The sequence below is a fragment of the Xiphophorus couchianus genome, chromosome 10, assembly GCF_001444195.1.
Source record: "Xiphophorus couchianus chromosome 10, X_couchianus-1.0, whole genome shotgun sequence".
NCBI classification, from domain to species: domain Eukaryota; kingdom Metazoa; phylum Chordata; class Actinopteri; order Cyprinodontiformes; family Poeciliidae; genus Xiphophorus; species Xiphophorus couchianus.
The window spans coordinates 4811907-4835337 of record NC_040237.1 but is presented as its reverse complement, the minus strand read 5'-3'; the positions used below and the strand labels follow the sequence as shown (position 1 = coordinate 4835337).

General features: G+C 36.5%; 2 protein-coding genes across 2 annotated transcripts; one reads left to right on the top strand and one right to left on the bottom strand.

Moving 5' to 3' along the window:
- The first annotated feature begins 744 nt into the window (after positions 1–744).
- LOC114152408 (5-hydroxytryptamine receptor 3A-like) lies at positions 745–7347 on the top strand. The gene is made up of 8 exons (XM_028030314.1): positions 745–784; positions 1384–1550; positions 2086–2130; positions 2386–2495; positions 3445–3614; positions 4014–4174; positions 4646–4856; positions 5415–7347. Exons 1-8 carry the CDS (start codon positions 745–747, stop codon positions 5630–5632), a joined length of 1122 nt encoding a protein of 373 aa, XP_027886115.1. The 3' UTR covers positions 5633–7347.
- Positions 6943–21377, bottom strand: adam9b (ADAM metallopeptidase domain 9b). The gene is made up of 22 exons (XM_028030072.1): positions 21090–21377; positions 20662–20771; positions 20488–20561; positions 19924–20002; positions 19762–19838; positions 18660–18852; positions 18519–18581; positions 17029–17100; positions 16715–16884; positions 16506–16596; positions 13935–14065; positions 13627–13798; positions 12462–12551; positions 12177–12372; positions 11885–11993; positions 9943–10123; positions 9764–9850; positions 9570–9675; positions 8324–8453; positions 8129–8228; positions 7918–7955; positions 6943–7593 (listed from the first exon to the last, which is right to left on the bottom strand). Exons 1-22 carry the CDS (start codon positions 21157–21159, stop codon positions 7470–7472), a joined length of 2463 nt encoding a protein of 820 aa, XP_027885873.1. The 5' UTR covers positions 21160–21377; the 3' UTR covers positions 6943–7469.
- Between the last annotated feature and the right edge of the window lie 2054 nt (positions 21378–23431).

The following is a 23431-nucleotide window of genomic DNA, read 5'->3' as shown; positions in this document are numbered from 1 at the left end:
AGGCCAAACCTGTAACAACATTTTAGTTTGTGAACAGGGGAGAGTAGAAGTCGATCGTGCATCGTGTCACATTTTTGATTGTTTTGATTGTAAATTAAAATAACTTTGTTTCAAACACGCATTAATAATGCAAGTTTTCCCCTTCCAACAAATATAAATATCTGCAAATAACTACAAGGGGAGCAAAAGCCTCCCTTAAGTAAGCCATTACAAAGAAATGTGTTTTTTATATTATTCACAGTTTAAAAATGTCAAGCTGTGGGCTATAGCTTACTTTGCCCAATATTATTCTAGAATCATGAAAAAACTTCCCAAAATTAACATGCATGTCTTTAATATGCTTCACCACAGATGAGAAATAGTAGTTAGTCCATTCTGTAAAAATTAATTTCAGTAAATCAGGTTTTAATGTCATTACTGCTTCAATAACTGGAATCAAACTTTTCCATCAGTCAGGGTTTCCATTTTGTGTCCCCACACCATAATTCATTATATTTGCTGCTCTGATAAAGACTTGAGTTTATCTGTCTTAATTTGTGGAATCTTAACTGCGCCAGATATTAATGTAAGCATTTCATGTTTCTACTGATAAATAAACAAATAAACCCATCATATCATAGAATTTGATTAGGGGTGAGGTCTGCCCACCCCTTGCCTATGTAAGATTTGGCCGTATAATATTTCTGCAGTGATCTCATTTGCACACTTGCTGTTCAACCATCGTAGTGCCTGGACTTCATAGAAATGCTGCTGAGAGACTTCATTCTTCACTTCCTCCTCATAGGTATTATTATTATTATTATTATTATAAAAGACATAGAACAATATGTCAGGGCTGTGTTACTGTAGAATCTGTTTCTGTGCGCTCATTTTTATTTGCAATATTTCACTAATAGCAGAAGCAGCCTCCATCCCCTATTAAATTATACTTATTTTATAAAGCTAAAGTTTTTTACAAAGAAATTCTGAAACAGTTGAATCTATGTAATGTTATTTTGCAAGGCTGAAAATAGCATAAACAATAATTACCCATAAAGACAGGTTCCTTTATACTTTAGAAATTGATAAAAATATATATATATATTTGTTTACCATTGCTGTATTATACGGTAACTACATCAGAACTGGAGGGTCTTGTCAGACTCGGGGGGAATGTAAAAAGCATTGTTCTGGTTAACCATAAGTGCACATTTATGTTTGAACATTGGACTTTTAATCGATAAAATATGAGCTCTCTCTGTATTGATCAGAAGAGACTCATATATTATGAATTAATTTCAAGCTCATAAGTAAATAACACAGAGCATGCTGTAATTTATAGAAGAAATATTAGCATTTTTCTGCAATTGTGCCTGGATCTTTCTTGTCTCTTTGCGTTTGAAGTTGTAGAAGTGGCTTCCTCTGGAAGAGTGTGTAGTTATCAGGAGGTCTTAGACTACCTGAACCTGAGCAGAGGCAATGATCTGTTTTCCTTGACCCGACCTGTGAAAGATTTCAGAAAAGCCACAAAGGTGCATCTGGAAGTATTGCTGTACGCTATTCTGGATGTGGTAAGTTGGGAAATTGCCAAATTTCATATTTCTGGGTGATAAATATGTGCAAAGCTAAGTTTGCTTTTCCTTCAACTTTCACTAGAATAACATAACCTTGTCAATTCAGATGATTTACCTTTATTGTTGTGTCTATCATTTGCCAGGATTAATATTCTGAAGAGCATTAGTGCTGAAACCTATTAAATAATTCAAAAGAGTAAATGTCTGTAGAAACAGTCACAAAAAGGAAACAGATAAAAACAGGTCATTGCAATATAACTGCAGAAGCACTTTCAAACTCTTTTCTAACTACGTGTATTAGCTACATATGCTTTTATATGATAGCTTGTGTGTGAACTGAATAAACAAGTTAGCACTTCAGCTGTTATATCGTTCCTTGTGTTCTCTTCTTTTACACTAGCAAAGATAAAACATTTTATTACTGTGCCACCTTTTAGTGAGAATACAGTACATATGTTTTTAATTCACTTAATTTGGAAGCATAATGGTCACTTTAAATATTTTTTCCTGGCACCAATTTGCTTGTTTGCAGAGAGAGATTGACCAGACATTTGTACCATATGTTTGGATAATTATGGTGAGTATTATCTTTCACTAATATTTCTCTGAGCAACAAAATTATAATTAAGGTAATTATGCAATTTGCAGAATATATGACATCTTAAGTGCATGTCAGGTTTCTCCAGTGGAGACTCAAGTTAAGGTCAACACAAAAACTGCTTTTGGAGATCCTTCGACCCAGTTTTGGACCACAAGCTTTCCCAATTTTTAATATTTCCAAATTTTGTGTAGTATTAAAATTTGTGATCACATTCTTTACTTTTCTCCACAGCACTGGCAGAATGACTTCATTTCCTGGGATTCCAGTCAATTCTGTAACATCACAAAGGTTACTATTCCCACAGATATTCTGTGGAAGCCAGATCTCACCATTGAAGAAATGTAAGTGAACTGTACGGATATGCATGCACTTGCTCTATTTAAACAAACGAATATACCAAACATCTGAATGATGACTTTTGGACCTAATGCTAAAACACTGCAGCTGTTAACAAAACATATATACCAAGAGCACAAGAAAACGAGTAGAGAAGGAGAAAGTAATGACAAAGACAAGAAAATCTGTCGGACACATGAGACAACTAACACAATACTCATGCAGCCCTTTAATGAGTCCTCAAAGTGGTCAGCAAGTCAAAATGGAGAATCTCCAGGGGCTCATCCTGGTGGCTGGCAGACTGGTGAGATAATTGAGCCTTTCTAAGTGACTCAGTCCAGTCATTACAATCTGGTGCAGGGTATCAGATGAAGAATAAATCACGAGAGCCAAACATTTGTTTTCAACAGAAAATAAGTAAATAAAGATAACTTTTATGGCATTTTGCAGTATCGTGTGCTGCTTGGAGAGTCAACATGAAGAATCAGCTACTCAGGAATGGGAAGGAAAAAACAAACAAACTAACAGAAACTCACATGAGTCACATCATTATGTGAGTTTCTGAGTTTTTGCAGAGAGCAAGTACTGGACTACGGAAAGCCTAAAAGGTCACAATTTTATCAACTTAGAATGATGATCACACTGCTTCTCTTCATACATGTTTCAAAATACGTGACTACAATCAGCATATAAAGTAATTTAAGTACATTGGGTACAAAGCTTTCCTTCATGAACAAAATGAGTAGGAAAGGACAAGATAGCATAAGTACAAAATATGGGTGTGAACTGGAAAATGTCACCATAGGTTCACATTTGGACACTACCAAAAGAAAAGAGCACAGTGGTGGAAAAATAAGAGATGAAAGTTATAATATCCACAGTCTGATGCTGGCTGACAAAGTGTTGCTTTGTCCTGACTGCATGTATCACAAATGAAGTATTTCTGTTTTGCAGGACAGAAAGGGATAAAGCCCCTCCAAGTCCTTACCTCACCATCAACAGCAGTGGTACAGTCTTGGTCCAGAATGATCAGGTGCTGGTCAGCACATGCATGATGCAGGTTTACAAATTCCCATTTGATGTTCAGAGCTGCACTCTCTCCATTAAGTCAGTTGTTCACTCCGGTAAGTCAGCTTTAAGCTGTTCTTCTATTTTTCAATTGTGTTTATATTTTCTGTGATTACTAGTGCTTTAGTGCTGATTATGTGAGTCTTTACAACATATAGTTCAAACCAGATTTTTTATCTTATACACTGTATAATACACAGAGCCTGCTTTTCACCTACATTAAATCAGAATAAACTTTTAGCTCATTGAGGATCACCAGCAATTTTAAATCACTAACTTCTAGATGAGATAATGAGACAGATGATTTTTTTGATAACTGATTTAGATTCAACTCTAAATTACAATTATTGTCCCTTGGATTATTGTCCAACTGCTCGCACAGATGATGTTAAAGTACCGATGCATGCCATGTCCATTTCCCCTAGTTAAAACAAATTTTTTCTCTTCAATTCCAGTTGAGGAAATTAACCTGTTGCATTCCTTGAACTCCTCAGTGACTACTAATTGGTCACGTGAGTTGATGAGCACGCAGTATGAGTGGCTGTTTGTTAACATGACAGTTACCACCAAAACGGTTAAACCATTTGGATCCCAGCAAGACACCATTATTTACACTGTAAGTAACTGGTGACTTCATGTGTTTACAGTCAGTCTGCTTCTTCTCTTAAAATTATGGATATTAATAGTAACATGTTTGCAGCAGCTTAGGGAGTGTTACAGACTGGATTAGTGTGAATTGACGAAGTGTTAAACTTACAGTAGATCTAGAAACCAGAACAAAATATTAAACAATTAGCATAATCAATGAATAATGAATGAATCATAGTTAAATTATTTTATTATCTGTCTTATCTGTTGACTGTTATCTACACTGTATTTGTTTTCTCTTGTTATCTCCATGATCTTTAATTTTTATCTAGATTCTTATTTCCCTTCCTTAAACCTGTCACAGGAATGGAGAAAATCATTGGCATGCAACATTTTGCTTCTCAAGTTTTCTAGTGCAGAATATCTTATTCAGTCATTTACAGAAGTAACACATGTCGCTGTGTGCACACAATGACATGCCCAAACATCTGTTTTACAGATCTATATGAAAAGGAGATCTATACTCTACATCGTCAACTTCCTGCTGCCTGTCCTCTTCTTCTTGTGCCTGGATTTGTCCTCCTTCCTGATCTCAGATAGAGGTGGTGAGAAGATCAGCTTCAAGGTCACGGTGCTGCTGGCTGTCACCGTGATGCAGCTCATTCTTAATGACATTCTGCCGTCATCGTCAGACAAGATCCCACTGATTGGTAAATGGATCAAGACCTGCTATATTCTACAGAATGCAGCTGGGGTGCTACTTTTAGGTTAATTGGTTCTGAGATGTTAATAATATAAAACAAAAGTTCTGGGAAGATGCATGGAGTCAAAATGGATTTTAATTTTGGGATTTTAAAGATGAAGTTGAAAACATTCTCGTCTTTTTTCTTTCCAAAATAGATTCAACATGCAATTTCAATGAGTTAAAAACAAATAATAATCATACAACTGTAAAACTTCAACAGGACTTTTGTAAAAATATGAAAACTGTGTTTTGGAAGATGTTAACCAGCTTAACATTAAGGTTTTGGAATGGCCTTCCCAGATCTCAGCACAACTGAACTTTTGTTGATGATCTGTCAAAGTCATGTGGAAAATGGGAATAAAACATAAGGATCATTTTTATTATAACAGTTTGCTACTGTAATAAACTTGTTTCACACTGTTTTTTATGTTTAAAGTGTTGAATAACTTATTTCAGCAGCTTGTCGTATAGTTTAAGTTGTGATTTCTTAATTGTCACCATCTTTATAATAACCTCTCCCCAGTGGTCTACTGCATTGGGATTTTTACGCTGATGTTCCTCAGCCTCCTGGAGACAATTTTGATGATGTATCTGATGGACATCGAGTCTGAATCCCAGGAAAATGAGATGAACAAGCGACACAGTTTGGAAGACGGTTGTGGAGACAGTCAAGATAGAGACGCCAACTACCAAAGCTGTGAGAAAGGTAGGAGTAGCAGCTTGTGGGCTCTGGGCTTTTAACTAGCTCTAAAACACAAATTTAACACTAATAACATTTTTAGTTGAACAACTAAAAATTCTATTTAAAAACGTATAAAAATATGCTTTTGTCTGATATTTTCTGCACATATTCAGTACAATCTGGATCCAATTCATTTCGATCTGAAAACTGCAGAATTTGGTCAAGACGTAAAAGAGAACTTCAAGTTTCAGGATTGTACACTTATTAAAAACTTGTAATACAACTAATGATATGTTTCTATATTTAATGCTGATAGAAAAGCACTTACAACACAAATAAAGGAGTAAACTACCAGTCTGTAGGAGGAAGAAAGTCCTTATTATTGTTTTCCTTCCAAATATTCTAAAATCAGCAGAATGTGCTTCATCTGTTTCCTCTAGAAGAGAAGAACTGGCCTGGGTGTTCATGTATCTGTGGTGTGTCTGCAAACAAGATGCCAACTGACCTGGGGCAGGTTGGTATTAGACCCCCACTGGAAAGACTGCTTGAGTTTTGACTTCAGGTTCAACTCACGCTCAGATCATGCTTCAGTTTTGTATTTCTCATAGTTTATTGTGTCAGAAAACTAAAAAGCTCATAAAGTGGCCTGCTGTCTAATTATAATTTTTTTTTAGAATCTCAGTTTTTAACCAGGTCTTCATCTTTCCAGGGCTGCGGCAGCCGACTGACGGAGCAGCTGCAGGAGTTTGAAAACTTCTCAGATGGACTGAAGGAGATAACAAGGATGCTGTCTCTGCTTGTGAACAACGCCAAGGAAGAAAGGAAGCCTGGCTTTTGGACCAGAAAGATTAAAATCATCAACCGAGCTTACTTTATACTCTATGTAACAGCTTCCAGCTTGTTCTTGGGCCTCATGTTTTCCATCTGGACTGCTGATGAATAAGGTTTCTGTTTCAGGCTCAGATACATTTAGTTTTCGTTTATGCTAATTGAAAAGTAAACTCGTTTTGATATAGTTATTTAAATGCCCAGTAGGTATCAGTCGTCTTCTGCTGTTAAAGCAACCGGGTTTCTTTAACACTTCAGCAGCATTATGGGCTGAATGAGGCCGTGATTTACGATTATCTGAGAAAACCGAATTTGGGTTTTTTACTGAAAGTAAGCCAACGTCAACAAAATGAACAGGAAGAAACATGCAATGTGTACATACATAAATGTATCTTGTGTGTTATGATTATACGAGTTTCACTTTTTAAGCTTAATTAAACGCACTGATAAATCAATATTGAAATGCAGCTGTATTTTAAGAAATAACCTTAAAATATGCAAACATGATATACATGCACAAACAAAAAGAACTTAAATCTGATTGAAATAGATATCCAGCATCTTTTTATTTAAGTAAAATCAATATCAAAAGAACTTTCATGTTTTTGTTTCAGGAAGAAGCTAATTAAATTGTCTTCAACAGCTAATTGAAGGCAATTTAGCTGTCTTCATCATAAATTAAATAACCAAATGTGGAAATATATATCATGAGAAGCTCATATGTGTAAAGTAAATTTAAATTATAATTTCATTACAATCTTCAGAGCAATATTACAACATCAACACTCAAAGCTAACAACCTTTTAAAAATATGTTGGAATAAAATCCCTTAAATTCTTCCTTTTTTTTGTATAAACAGTTAATGTGGCTGATTTAACACAAAGTGATGAAGACCGAATAAAACCCACCTACTCCGATATTTACAAAGTGCATCCAACACCACAAATACAAATATTACAGTCAGATTTAGAGTGCATTAAAGTTCCAGTGAGTGTCTTATTGTCACAGTGGTTTAAAACAGTATCTTTTTGTGAAACACACTCGCAGCATCCCTGACAAAAATCAGCATCAACTTGCGATGTCTTTCACGGGGATCGGCCTGGGCACTCCTGGGCCCTGAACTGGAGCTGGAGGTCGTGCAGGAGCCTCGTTTGCTTCCCTGGTCCAGTAATCCAGTTCTCCGTACCTGAAACTGACAATATATTTGGGCTCAGTGAAAGCTGTAAGTTGTGCAATGAAAGGCTTTAATTAATCTTAGATTGAAAACTTTTAATTTTACCAACTGGAATTATAAACAAAATTTGATGAAACTGCATTAACTGGAGCAAAGTTGGAATGAATTTAAATAAATTTGCACTGATTTCATTATATATTTTAGTTATTTTGCTTAGTAAAAAACCTCGAGATGATTTTTGTGAATTATAAACTTCATAAAACATAACTGAATAAATACAAAATAAATTAATTCACAGATATTAAATATGTATAAAAAATATGTATAAAATAAAATGCATACTCTGAAATGGGAGCAGAGGTCACTGATGGAGCTGGAGGCTGGAGTTAAATATAGAAACACACAAAAAGAAAACAAGAAATTTCAAGTTAGATATGTATAAAACAAAAAGCAAAACAGGAAGATATGAAGAGAAACATTATTTCTGACAAATGTCTTTTAAACAGAAAATAAAGCTGCTGCTGTGACTACTTACTTTGAAATGTAAACTTACCCTTTCAGGTGGAACTTGTCTTGGAGGCTGAATTGTCACATCTGTTTGAACGTTACCATTTGTGGGTGCATTTGCATTTCTTTTTCCTGTACTGCGTGGTCTTTAAACAAAAACAGGAAAGATTTTCTTAAAAACATGAACATTTTAAGAGACTATATGAATGCGTGTTTTAAGTGAGACCGTTTTTTATTGTACTTTTTTCTTTGTTTCAAGCAGATGTCTAGGGAATCCCTTTTGAACACGTAGAGCAGCACCAGAATGGCAGCGACGAGAAGAGGGACAACCAACAGGAAGAAGATCAGCAGCCCGTTCCTGAGGGAGTAATCTGAGACAGAGGTTCACATGTAAAGAAGGAAGAACAGCCGTCTTTCAAGTCTAAAATATTACTTTGTGTTTCTGAACAATAATTGTACTTTCAGGTTTCAAAAAGTTTTCAAACGGACAAAATTATTCTCAGATGATACAGCAAGAAATGAGACAAGCAACAAATATGAAAATGAAACTGCTAAGTTTTAACCGACATCAGCTAAACACTACCTACAGGTTTTCCAAATTTGTAATGCGCTCATTAAATAAATCAATCTCTTGATGTGCTTTTAAAAATATCCATAGACATCCAAAAACTAAAAACTACAATTTGTTTTTAAAGAACACTTTTGAATATTTTATGCATTTTCCATTTTTAAGATACAACATCCTTTTTGTTATCATTAACCAACTCCTGGCATAATTTTGGCTATACATGTGATTACTCTTCTTTGTTGAATTGCTAGAATTCACTTAAATTGATTTCCTTAAAAATCATAGAAGGGCTGCACAATGGTGCAGTTGGTAGCACTGTTGCCTTGCAGCAAGAAGGTCCTGAGTTCGATTCCCTGCCCGGGGTCTTTCTGCACAGAGCTTGCATGTTCTCCCTGTGCATATACATGAAACCCCACTTTTTAAAAAACATTTTATGGTCAAACTCTCAAGCAAGGTGGTGGTAGCATCATCCTGTGGTTATGTTTGGCTGTCACTGATACCAAAGGAGGAAAAAAACCAAACATGTCCAAATTCTCATAGATCACAAATACTTCCTTTCAGGAAAAATAAAGTAGGCTAATGCTGCTTAGGCAAAAACCTTCCCTTACCGAAGCCCAAAATATGTGGATTATGCCTGAAAGATGGATCAGTACCGAGAAACCAAAGAGCTACAAAATGTGTTGGGTTTCTCTGCAACTACGTGAGATTCATTTTACAAATTTGGCAACATGTGAACTAAGTTCTTACTTTCAAACCTAATTAAGGTTAGTAGTTGATCAACATGGTTGAAATCAATTAATAAAAAAACCCAAACTGTTATAATAATCATTCCGAAATGAAGTGTAGACTAAAACTCTGTGCAAATGACCTTAAATTGATTCTACAACTTTGCGTGTGCATTTAAAAGATGTAAATGTACCTATCATAGCAGGACCGCTGTCGACACTGCCACCTCGGCCTGCTGTGTTGCAGTTGGGTGGAGCCCAACCGTTGTCACAGTGGCAGTGTCCCTGATCGTTACACACCTAGAGAATGAAAAACAGCCAATGAAGTGTCTGGCATTTCAATACTGACTGATAAAAGAGTTTATAAAAAGTTAAAGGCTTGTTTTACTCCTCGTCCACTGCAGGTGGTCTGTGCATCGCAGCCCCGGTTTGGGTCCAGAACTGACGCGTTCACACACTTGAAGTCCATGCAGGTCTAAAGTAGAGGATCGAAAACATCCAGTCAAACTTAATCTGCCATTTAATTTCTGTCTCCTTAACAGAACATTTTAAATATTATTGGCTCACCTTTCCTTTGTCACACGGACTGCCGGGTTTAACATAAGCCGGATCAAGCACATCGGTACCAAGGTTGAAGTCTGCATTGATACATTTGGATCCCTGAACTATCTCGATGCTGATTTGGGCACCAACAGGGTGGTTGTTTAAATCCACATTAGTGCACTGCACCTTTCCACATTTGGCATTCCTGAAAAAGAGATACCAATGTTACAGCAAAGTAACAATTAATTAATTCAACTAGATGCCACTTTATTTCTATTTTATTCAAGATTTGCAGTTTACTTGCATCTTGGTAATTCATATAAAAATGTAATTCTTATTACAGAAATCAATAGCCAGCTGATGAAAACCAAAATCTTAATTTTCATATAAATAAATAGTTAAGACCAATTATAATAATAAAAAAAAGATTTTTCATAAAGAAATTTTATGACCTACAAAAAAACTGATACCCTTTGAAGTGGAAAAATTTGTATATATATCTGCATTAATATTTTCCAGACGTGTCTGTTTTATTTTGTATGCATGTAAGGGGTTTTCTAAGCACACGTAGTACAAGAAGCATATGCATTTTAACGGTCAGATGTCATACGTGATAATCACAGAGTGCAAGGAAGGTTTAACGTAGGTGTCTATGCAAGTTGTTTTTAGACTTAGACTTAGACTTAGACTGACTTTATTGTCATTTTGCATGCACAGGGTGTATACAGAACGAAATTTCGTTGCATACGGCTCAGGACAATGTTTTGAGCTTCCAATGTTGTGAGGTTACTCCAGAATAAAATAAAATACAGTATAAAATATGAATATAAATATAAATATAAAATATAAAGTGCAGGAATGACAGTAAAATATAAGTTATTTAGCTCTGTACATGTGCAAGGTATAAAGTGGAGACCAGTTTTTGAGTGCAGTCCAGTTAAGAGTTTTTATTAACTTTTCCCACTTGTGCTTAATTTTCCAATATGTGTGAGTCAAAACAGGATGTGGTTTTAACTGAAATGTATGCAGCTATGCCGCTGGGCTCGTCTCTACTCGTCTGCCTTCAGTGACGGAGCCTTCGAACGCTTCAGGCCTTCAAAATAAAAATTTTAAAGACAAAGATTGATCTTACTCATTTCTTAACAGTTTCTCTACCCTTTTGTTAATAATTTCCATAGCACCTTCACAAGGAGGGTAAGCCTCAAAACAATCAAAACAGTCATTCCTAAAAGCAATCAGTGCTTCATAAGTATCTAAAGCATGGGCTTTCACAATTCCTGTGTGTCTGCCTCACCAGATGTCAGAAGTGCTTTATGTGGGCTGTGGGAGGAAAGGAAAACCTCAGCTGTTGCTCTGTGGTCTAAATTTATCTTTTTGGAGTGAAGTAAAGTTTGCATTTTATTTAGAAGTCAATGATCCAGAGATTGATGGCTGAGTGGAGTTACATAAAGTCTAGCTTTAAGTTTCTTCTGCGAGTTCCTGTCATCTGTTAGTGCACGTCTGTCTGACGAACTTCATGTTTCCGTCTGCCAGAAAGCTTCAGATGAATCGGGTTTTCATTTTCCAGCAATACGTGCGGCTTTCCCACAATGTTAAAAGTACCAAACCCCTGCTTTAATGTCTGTGGAATCTCTAATTACGTAAAGAGAATCTATATAGGAAAAGATGAGACACTAGACCAAATATACACATGAGCTTAAACTGCTATTAAAGCAACCCAGGCCTCCTGATTACCTCAGTAAACTCACAGGGTGATTCCTTCTGAAACATGCCGCACTGATGCAGCAAGTCATGACAAGAAATGACATACCGTTATGTCTTTCGGTATGACTATGCACAGTAAACATTATTTTAATGTGTTGTATGTGGCATTGTATTTTTAATTATAGTACTGAAAAGACTATTTTCTGAATGATATTTTAATTTACTGACCCGCACCTGAAACTTATGTACTTTAAGTACTTACGCCACGGTACATTTGATGTAGTTTCCACTGCTGGTGATGCCACAGTTCCCAAACACGTTACCCTTTACATTTTCATATTCAAAACAAATATCATCTGCCTTTTTTGCACCTGTTCAAAAAGGAAAGTGTCAAATATTAGCAACAAGACGAGGGATTAAGTTACTAAACAAGAGAACAAAACATACGTCAATCATTTTAATTCTTTACAAAAGTAAAAATGGAGCAAGAAGTGACTAGCACAAGTAACGAAATAAACCACATTGATTTCTCCAGCGACTACAACAGAACATACCTGATCCAAACAGATGTAAACACTGGTAATCGTACGTCTGGCAGCGTCCTTCGTAGCAATAGGCTGCATCGTTTTGGCAGGGCAGCCCATCCATGATATAAAAGTCTGGAGGACAAAATCCAATTTTGCCGTCACAATACTCTGGAAGATCGCAGACGTTGGCTGACTTTCTGCACTCAGTTCCAGACACTTTGAGCTACCAGAGACAAGGAAGTAAAATTAATCACTTTGACATGGCGAGGGCAAAGTGATGAAATTTCACTTGTACTGAAACGGTTTGCAGACCTGACACTTGTCACAGCAGGCTCCATGGGCACAAGAGGAACCACGAGTCAGTTTGCAGGTGGCAGCATCACAGCACTCATTCTTACATTCCTGTATGAAATAAAAAAGAAGCAAACTATAATAGCATACTATACATACAAAATGAACTATATTTTAACTCTGAAATATGCACACAATAAATAAGAACATCTCAAATAAAAGAACAGTGGAAAATCTCCTTCATAGATAGATAGATAATACTTTATCGATCCCAAGCCATAGTATACAATAATAACAAAAAATAAAATGAAATACACATTAGTGCTATCTCTCATCTATACTTCTATATCTTGTGAAAATGGCCTCCTTATATTTCCTTTTAAGTTGTATTAAATGTTGACTTTGTTTTAACTCCTCATTTAACTTGTTTCATAACTTTACCCCATGAGCTGAAACACAAAAGCTCTTTCTTGTTGTTCGTAAACTACGAATCCTTAAGTTTGAGTAACCCCTTAAATTATATCCCCTTCTCTTTTTCCTCAGCTGGAAGCCCTTTTATGCGCCGTGGCCAGCGCCGTGATTTCTGTGTGAAAGGCATACAAATACGGGACTCCTATTGAAGGTTGAGGTCTTTCATTGCTGTTGCTTGAGAAGATCTTTTCTGGTTGAAGCCAGTGCAATGCTCTGGTTGTTACAATGAAAGTGCTGCCAGCAAGCTCTGGCAGGAGCCCAACTACACAATCTACTGTTGTTATCAAACTCCTCTATGCTATACTTGGAATCAAAATATGCTGCCAACAAGATATCGACTCAGATACCTATAAAATTTTTGAGCATGCTCAGACAGTATGGGAACTGTGTTTGTGATATAACTCTGAACATATCTTCAAGAACCTGGAAATACTGTCCATGTTCTGGTTGATATTTAACTCCTAACTTTAGTGTTTTATAGGTCAGAGGGAGGCCTAACGTTGACCTATAAACCACTATTTACTTCAGTTAAATTCAAGTCAGTGACATACTTTGATGTGTAAATTATTGTCCTCAAAAAGGCTACATCTACACAGTTTCTGTGTCAAACACACACAATATGCACATTTGTTACTCTCCACTAAAGCTTCTGCGCACCAGTTAGTAAAGTCCAGAAGTCCAACAAAAACAAAGAACAATTTTCTAACTTCTTTACCTCTTTTGTGCCACAGTCACATTCCTCTCCTTGGTCCAGGCGTCCGTTGCCACATTCAGCGGTGCCAATCACGTCCGATGCCGAAGGTTGATTTCTAAGACACACGCCTCCCCCACGGAGAATCAAAGCCTCAAAGTCCTGCTCGCTACATTTGCTGAACTGGACGGCACCACTATGAAGTAACGGGATTAAACAAACAAAGTGGGCTAGAGTGAAAGCAAAGTAATGTCAAAAGCTTCTATGTGGTTTTAATGAAAAACTATGAAAGAAATATAGATATAAAGTACAATAGGTGGATAATGTTTTACCTGGCGCCCCCTGACATGATGCAGCTCTTTCCATTACAGGAGCAGTCAGTGGAGTCGTGATTCATGCCCAGGTTATGGCCCATCTCATGGGCCACCACAGTGGAAGCAAAATTCAAGTTGTCTGCGCTGAACTATAAAAATAAAGCGTGGTGTTTATGTAAAAGCCTTCTGCACAGGTTTTTAAAAAATTATCCATATTGAAACATAATGACATACAGTCATGGCAAGAGAGCTGGCAAAAGTTTGTTTGTAAGATTTTGCCTTTCACAATAAAAACACATTTAGATCCTTAAAATGTAATAAATATGATTTAGAAGAATATTATATGAGTTTATTTGTTAAGGAAAGCTAAGCTAACACTTAGCTAACAAGTTAGTGTACTTAGTGTAGAAAAGTTCATTTTACTGCTTCCATAGGAACAAAGAACAACAACTGGATTTTGCAAAGCAAATGTATTTTTTAGCCAATTGAATGAAACACGTTGTTTTGGTAGATGCCAGGTTTTGGTAATGCAAAACCTGGCAACGCATCACTGTTAATGATTCTAGGGACGTCTATAATGCCATGTCTGAATAATAATAGTAAGAAAAAATAATTCACAGGTGGAGGACATCCAATAGCATCAATGTTTGTCAAGAAAACTCTTAAGTACAATGAAAATGATTACACTGAAAACATATTAGAAACCATATATTAATAATAGTGAAACAGGAGTTGAAGTTAGACCTGATTTGAACGTTAAAACAGCACAAATAGAAAACTTCAAGTATGGTTCCTTCCACGACTGTGGTCTCTTTTTGTAAAGATGTGAAAAGGCTTTGAAATAAATAAATGTAATGAACATTGGGTGACCTACTCTTTGCTACACAGTCAGCAGTGTTTTGACAGCTTTTTGACCTCCTTTCCTATCACCTTCACTGCACTTACTAACAATATAAGTTTGGGTCCTCATGCAGCTCAGTTTCTCATTTTCGGTTGAAGCAGGCAAGCAGATATTTTCTTGTATATATTTTCTGGCTTATGAAGGTCAGCATGCATCTGCAATACATTAATTGCATAACTTCTTTTCTTTACAATTTTGAAGAACTAGGTCTCTGTGCCCCATTCAAGGAAATGGGTGCAAAGGTAAAAAGCTTTGAAATGATTATGTAATTATGCATCAGATAAGAAAGGTTTATGGATGCCAGTAAGTTTAAAGCCTGCCTAACGAATTTGCTCCAAATAAGTACTGGATTTTATTTTTTATCAGTGTTAAAGCAAAAAAAAAAAAGGTTTATTATAATGCAAAAATGGCAATTCAACTAAGTTTCTAACTTCGTATATAATAAAAAAAACATGAAATCAAAGCTTTATTTAAGTGGTATAATACCCAGAGCAATAAATCAGCATAAACACAGCATATTAATTGTGTAGCATGGTGTCATGAGGTGCGGTGGTGAAGGTGGTGAGGCAGACGCTGTAGACCCAGGTTGAAGTAAATGAATGATTTCAATGAAGAATGTCCAGAACAACACAGTCCAACATGGTCCAAAACAAACGGGCAGCACGGCCGAGCGGAAGCCAGGGCTCGACGCCGGTAGCAACCGTAACACAAACGGACGAGACGAAGGACTGGGTACACAGACAACAGACTAGCAGTCAAATGAGACGAGGACCCGACAAAGACACAGACACACAGGTGACACTAAATACAAAGGAGGTAATTAGGGAAACTAGAAACAACTGGGAGTAATCGAGGGGAGAACAGGACAACACGGAGACACAGAGACACAGGAAACTCAAAATAAACACACAGAAAAACACGGAACATGACACATGGTGGTGGAAGGGTTAATGATATGGGCTGGTTTTTAAAATGATTTTAAGCAGTCACAATATCCTTAGTAAACCAAAGTACTCCACTCTGAAAAGTGAAGCCACCCACCAATCAGAGGAAATCTTATCAAAACAAAGCTGTGAAGCAGAAAACTAAGCAAACAAGAGCACCAACCTAAAGCAAAATTGCTAAACAAATAAAAAACCAAGGCATTGCACTCACTAATACGAACTTGACTGAAAAGGTTGCAACAAAACCTCAAGCAAGTTGTGTGAAATAGATGCAAGCAGTCCTGAAAAACTGAAGCCATGCAAGTCAAGACTAGAAAAATATTCTTTCATAATGGAATGTTAAACTGATAAGGTGTTATCAAAATAACTTTGGGTAGTTCTGCGGATAAACTACCAGCCACTGAGTCAGTGGGTGTACTTAGTTTTCAGAGTTAGTTTTTGCATTTTGACTCCAACTCTTTAAATCAAACAATGGTGCAAATACTTTCTGCAACAGCTATAAATACACACACACAGTCATTTGTAAATCAGAGTGCCAAAGAATGTGGCAACGTAAAGAAAGAAGGTTTGTCATGGAGGTTAGAGGCATTCCAGTCAGACCTGTTTCACTGGTGAGTCACTTACAGCTTGAGACACTCAGCAGTCTCCCATTAATAAACCATTCAGTATCAGATTTCCTGTAAAAGCTCATCGTGTCAAAGCACCACTGTGTCAGCAGGCGTTCGAGGTTAAAACAGAACCTACCACGTTAATTCCTCCAGAGCTTGCAACAGAGCACACGGTGCCAACGAAGGCCATTCCCAAAACGCCACCGCCGTATGCCCCCGACCGACCACTGGCAGTCACATGGAGAAATAAACAAGGTTAAAGTCTTCTCTAATAACCTCAAGCACAGACAGAAACCTAAATTAAAGGTTTGTTCTGCTAAATAAAAACAGAGGAATGTTACTTACACGATGAGCTGACCGATGTCATGTCTGATCTTTGGCAACAGAGTACTCTTCCTCCATTTAACAAACTCTCCCAGCACCTCTCCAGCAGTGCCGTCCACACTGAAAGGATTACTTTGCTTAAAAATCTCCAGGCCCACAAGCACAACTCGGATATTGAGGGGTTTGTAGTACTAAAGGAAAAAAAGAGGCAAATTTATGTTAGCGTCAGCGATTATCAGTATAATTGAGGCAATTCTTAGTTTAAAGATTGTAAAGATGCTTGTGCAAAGCAATTGAAGAATAAAGATGCCTATAAACACAACAAAAACTCTCACCCCATCCAGCAGGTTTGCCATTTGCACCATCTCCTCTCTGACTGCTGTTTCATTTTGTTTCTTGTAATTGTACTGTTAAAAAGGTCAAATGTTCACAAAATTAAACCACATTCTCAACAATAAAATAAAGCTACATAATCATTTGATTCAGCCTTTTAGCATAACACTGAGTAACATAATTGCAATGTTTAAAAGTTCAATATGTTACAAGAAGAGTGATGACTGCCAAATTATTTCTCAGAGAAATATTACACTAAAATCAAAATCTCTGGTGGAAAAGCTGAAAAAGATGACAGATGAACGTAAGCATTTAGCAAATGCTGAGAAAGACTTTTGAAAGAAATTTTAGCAAAGTTTAAAAAGTAAACAACCTTCTTTCCTGATAAACTTTATACATTATAGAGTAGTGGCCAAAGAAAACATATAATTTTCAATTTAAATGCATTTATTAGGCTTAAGGTTATAGTGCATCACTTGAAAATTTTTCAAATAATGTCTTGTTAAAAATGACAATGTATTTTATTAGAGGGGACACATTTATTAACATTTAATGCATCTACATTAATAGGTTAAAAACTATAGAATATTGAACTGATGTTACACAAAGCGTCTGTACAAGTTGCAGGACACCGACTCTTATGAACTAGAGTTTGAGACCGCTGCTTTACATGAATATCTCTGTAGTGGTTGTTTTAGTTATGACTAATAGATGAATATGTTTATCAGGGCCTATTCAGAGAGACCAAAGTTTTCTCAGAAAGTGAAAGATCACCTTTGAGGAAATAAATTATGTAATCTTTCTGACATAATCAACAAAAGCCGCAATAATCGCCGGACCTGAATAGTCATAGGATGACTACTCCCTCACAACCTGTTCCTCCCGAACTCAGAACCAACCAGTTCTGCAATGACTGCTGGTTTGGTAACTAAATTGAAAAGAAGACAAGCAGGATCTGTGTGCGGCTCTTTTAGTGGCTTGACTATCTTCTTATCTTATCCATAGTACACTTAATCCAGGATTGTGTCACAGGGGCAGCAGCCCAAACTTTGCTCTCTCTAGCCACTTGGGCCAGCTCCTCCAGGGCAACTCAAGGCGATTCCAGGCCAGCCATGAAACATAGTCGCTATGTCTCTTTGGGTTCCCTACCAAAGGGACGTGTCTGGAACACCAAGGCGTCCAGGAAGCATCCTAACCAGATGCCTGAGCCACCTCAACTGGCTCCTCTTGAGGTGGAGGAGCAGCAGCTCTACTCTGAGTCCCTATAAGGAAAGCCCAGACACCCTGCAGAGGAAACTCATTTCAGCTGCTTCCTGGAATCTTGTTTTTTCGGTAAAATCCCAAAGCTTGTTTGTGGTGGTAGATAATTAATTGTAGGAATTGATAGTTTCACCATTTGAGTCAGCCGTCTCTTTGTCACGACAGACCAGTTCGTTGGTTAAATCCCGATTTATTTTACTGATAAAACAAAAAGTAAATCATTAACACTCACCCTGAGGTTATCGACGACCAGCACCAACTCTACAAAACTGGTTTGAGGTAAAGCGCGTTTTCTCTGTTCAAACAAAAAGGAAAAGGATTTAGACAGAAAGGCCTCCATTTTACACTTTAAACATTTAGATGTAGAACGAACCCTTAGGAGAGAAGTCATGGACTGGGCAGGCTCAAAGGGTTCATAGTTGGGCGTTGATGTCGCTTCGCTAATGACCCCGCAGGTGACTGGCTCAGAATAAGAGTCTTTCAGGAGGTAGAGAGCGTGCTCGTTGGTGGTGGACGCCTGAACGGGCTCAAGCCCAAACGTCTCATTTTCAAGGAGGATCACACCCCTGTGGAGAAGTAGAGCACAGCGGGCTAAAGGAGTGATATAGACCGGTTTCATGGAAGTTCAACGGCTCAGCAATCAAATAAAAATGGGTTGGTAGCAATAAACCACTGGGAATGGCTGCACAATGTTGCAAAAGCAGAGAGTTAATATGCTGATGATCACTACAATGTCTATATGTGTTGCAGTTAGCCCACATTTTCCTCACACTTCAGGCTTAAACTGATAATAACCTATTAGAGGTTATTATGTTATAGTTCCCTGACTATAGTCTCAACTTGAACCTGACAGAGAATGTTTGGAGGGAGATAATAATTACTACGATTACTCCTCAGAAATGTGGGGCTCATCAACAAAAATATATCTTCAAAATACCAGTGGAAAATTGCAAAAAGCAGCTCAGTGATCAGTGATTGGATCTGACTGCTGTAATAAATGTTTAGGACGGGTATAAATGATTTTAAAAATCACATTTTAAATAATATAAATAAAACAAATACTTTTGAAAGTTTGATGATCTTTCCAGAGTCGCCAGTTTTTTTTCCTTTGTAGAAGTGAATGTTAATTAGATTTTTTTATCATGTTGTGGAAATGCCAACAGAAAAGGGAGGCTGGTCACAAAACGTCAGATTCAAAGAACTTTTTAAAATAACAACTATTAAGCAGGCAAAAACATTTACTATTCATTAAGTTCACATTTCTGTATTTTTTTGTTCTTTTGTTGGTCAGATGAAATATCCAAATCACTAAAGATCATGTTTTCAACAACTACAGGCAGAAAATCATCCTACAAACAAAAATAAAGGCTTGAAGATGTGCTTTTGTAATTAATCAATTAAGTTACTCAAATAAATAAACTTCAATTGGAATGTAAAATATTCTGCATGCAAATAATCCAAGCGAAGGTAGAAACCTGAGGCCAGAGCATGTGCTGAGCGCAACCACTGAACGTTCGTATCCCTCCACAGATCCATGGTAGTAGCAGTTCACCTGAAAATTTAGAATAATTTAATTTAACACCTTTTTTTTCTTAAAGCAGTTCTTAGAAGGACAAATGGACAACCATGAAACTCACATGTTGTCTTGGATATGAGGTATTGTAGTTACCCCTGGCATCCCGAGAATACTGGACAAAATTGGGGTGTAAAAATTCTCTGAGTAGAAGAGAAAACAAATAATTAATTTTGAAGATTAAAAATTACCAGTGAATCTTAAAAAAATTGTACTATCATTCAAAATGTAACTTAAATCTGCAGTAAAACTCAAAAAGTGTTACATGTGGGGTTTTTTGATTGCTTATCTGTTTTGAAAATCTGGCTCACAGCTAATCGAAAACACAAATTTCAGTTGTTTAGAACATTACCCAAGATCTTTTAAAACAGCTAAAGAACTCTGAGCATCCTCAGAGACTTTTGGAAAGTTGAGTGGAAGGAAGAGCAACCACGATGCGCAGAATTGAGTTTTCATTAGGTGCAAGCCATAATCATACTTAAACATACACACTTAAAACAAATCACTTTCTCTATTGTAAGTAGGATTATAGTGTAACTCTTAACTGGATCTCTGAAATAACTTAAAAGTTTTGATTTTATTAAGATGAACCTCTATCCCCACAGTGTCAGTGATAATGAGTTGGTACCTGTTCTTTTCCAGATGAAGAATATGCTTTTTGTTGTTGATCATCAGCGTGTAAGACACTTTATCTCCATATGCCTATATGAATAAAACAAAAACAAACAAACAAAAATAAAAATGTCATTACATTAACTCAGAAAGAGTTACTTTAAGAACATTTGTAACACCAGGAATCTACCTCTTTTGTCTGTGAGGTCCCATTGAGGCTCCTTGTCCACCTGCTGTTGATCACTTGTGGTTTTACAACGGAGTATTTGGGCAGTTTTGATGTGAACCCACTGAAATCTTCTGGAGATGGAATGGAAACATTGTAAAATACTGCGTGGGAACATTTTGAATAGCAAATGCTAAGAAAGGAATTCGCACGCAATCCGAGCACACACCCAGAGCAATTGAATTAGGTAACATTCCAATAAAGATCATTTTGATCTCTTTCATAAAACAGATCGATTAAAGGAGAACATACTTTCAGAAGCTGGACTGTCAATAAATCCGAGAAGATACACTAAAAATGCTTCTGTGACCCGATCGGTCTGAGAGAAATACAGAATTAAAGCGACTTCTCTTTTTCGAAAGGAACCAAAAAATAATTTTAATATCCCTCACCTTTATTTTCTGTCCCAGAAATACAGAAGTGGAGGATAAAAGCGATCAAAAACGGTTTCCTGATAACCATGATGGTAGAAAAATGTAAAATAACAGCATAAGGAAGCCTGCTTCTGCTCAGGTGCTCTAGTGGGCGTGGCTACGATAGGTGGGGGTATTCCGGGAAAACGAGGAAGAAAAATTACACTTCGGTGACTTTTGAAATTTGTTCTAAAAAGTCACAATGTTTTTAAGGATAAGCTTTACAACAGAAACGTTGTTGCCATTGTTTACGAGGCAGAGTTTTGTCATGAGTCATTCCTTCGGCTATTTAACACTAATGAGTGCGCACCATTTTGTAGCTGGTACAGCAATCGATACTTTTAATTGGGCGTGATTTGAACGCTTTTTCAACAGGTGCAACAAGTGGTTTATATCTCGGATGTCTCTTCCTGAATCCGGACAATAAGGCAGATGCAGCTGCTGTTACCAGACTCGTCCACAAGATGGCATTATAGTTTAAGGAACAGAAAAGCACAGCTCTTCAGATCCTAATAGAAACAGTTCGGATGTTTAGCACATATAGAATGTAATAATTTGTTGTTAACGCTATTATTCATTTTGATTTCACTTATAAATAGTAGAAATACTGCTTCTAATAGAAATTAGAAGTAGTGTAATATATACTCATTTTTTGGGATGAATGGCACTTTATTTAAAAATATTTTTGTAACGCTCTATATATATATATATATATATATATATATATATATATATGTGTGTGTGTGTGTGTGTGTGTGCGTGTGTGTGTGTGTGTGTGTGTGTGTGTGTGTGTGTGTGTCAGGGTTTATATATAGCGTTACAAAAAGATTTTTAAATAAAGTGCCATTCATCCAAAAAACTGAGTTTACAGCTGCGAATTTGTGCTGCAGTGAATTTAGAAAGCGTTTCTTCTAATTATGAAGACAATAATTGATGTTAATTCTGCCTAGCAATGTTTTTTATTTTAATTGTGCATCACTTTGTATGCAGGCAGAGAAACATGTACTTTGAGTTTACTGTATGTTGAGTTCCTATAGAACAAAGCATTTACTCTAATAATGCCATATGATAGCCAGTAAAATTGTATGCAAAGCATAGAAATGTTAAAAACCTTTGAGATAAAAAGTATCTAATCCATGCAACTCTGCTTTAAATGATTTGGTTCTGTGTGCGTACGATGTAGTCATGCACTGACATTGTTTTTAGCACCAAAAGCCTGCCATGTAAAGTCAGTTGAAACTTTGATATAAGAAAAAAAATTCATTAGAATATAAAAGTTACTTGAGCAACTGGTTTGAAGATTTTTGTGTCTATAATATATAGTTTGAAAAGACACAGCAGGACCTGGATCACTGGAACAATCGGACTCACGCTGACTGATAATAATGAGGGACGTTGATTTAGTTTATTTGCTTGTTGCAGTAAATTGTTCTCTTTCAGCACATCCTCCACTGCTCTGAGTCTGGTTTGATCAAGATTTCATCGACCAAATCATCTTTTATGAGGATCTGGCATTCCTCTCACCAGAGTGAAAAAGCCAACATGTGTCTTAATTTCCCAAAATTGCCAAGAGTTTATTTTTACTTGGATCTTCAATTCTTTTCTCTCTTTCTGTGTGTTTTTATTGCCATATGCAGTATCTCTGCCTCTCTAAGCCCCCTGGCATCCCAAATGAAGCTGCTTCTGCAAGATAACAGTGTGTTACATTTTATATTTGTAAAGAAAAAAAAATGGATTGCCTGAAATTATTAAATTTCCAATTAAAAGAAAAAACTTGCACAATAGTCGGTTTTATTTGGCAGTTTGTATTTGTAATTGTCATAAATGCCCCTGCTTAGTGCTTTCCCAAGAGCCTTGGGCTAAAGAAAATAAATCACCCAGAAATTTCAATCATGACGGTTGTGAAACTCGTCCCAAACTTTTCTAAATTTGCCCCGAAGGAAATATTAACGCATGAACAATTTTCTTAATGTTTGTAATGAATAAATTTGTGTTAAATTAGTCCCACCATAATACATTCTGTCCCCCTTTGGTTCTTCAAAAATTGAAAAATAAAAATTAAAACCTCCTGTATTAACTAACTGTAGAGCAAGCAAAATTAAAATGTTATGTGTGAAGATAAGATCAGGATTACATGTAAGCTGAAAACCTTTTTAACATTTACTCTCTAATAGCTGTAAAAAAACCAAACAACTATAAAATTATGTGACACAAAAAATAGCACATAATACAAATATTTTAATGATTAATGTTGCATATCCAGTAATTTAAAACCAATAAATTCATAGTTTGTTGGAAGAAATTTCAAATTGACCACATAT

Excerpts from the sequence above, each read along its gene's own strand:
- LOC114152408 (XM_028030314.1), top strand. The coding sequence starts at position 745 with ATGCTGCTGAGAGACTTCATTCTTCACTTCCTCCTCATAG. Across the intron at positions 2,131-2,385 it reads CATATGTTTGGATAATTATG|CACTGGCAGAATGACTTCAT; the intron begins GTGAGTATTATC and ends TTTTCTCCACAG. Across the intron at positions 4,857-5,414 it reads AGACAAGATCCCACTGATTG|TGGTCTACTGCATTGGGATT; the intron begins GTAAATGGATCA and ends ACCTCTCCCCAG.
- adam9b (XM_028030072.1), bottom strand. The coding sequence starts at position 21,159 with ATGGTTATCAGGAAACCGTTTTTGATCGCTTTTATCCTCCACTTCTGT. Across the intron at positions 12,552-13,626 it reads GTGACTGTGGCACAAAAGAG|GAATGTAAGAATGAGTGCTG; the intron begins GTAAAGAAGTTA and ends TATTTCATACAG. Across the intron at positions 12,373-12,461 it reads CCTGCTGTGACAAGTGTCAG|CTCAAAGTGTCTGGAACTGA; the intron begins GTCTGCAAACCG and ends TGTCTCTGGTAG.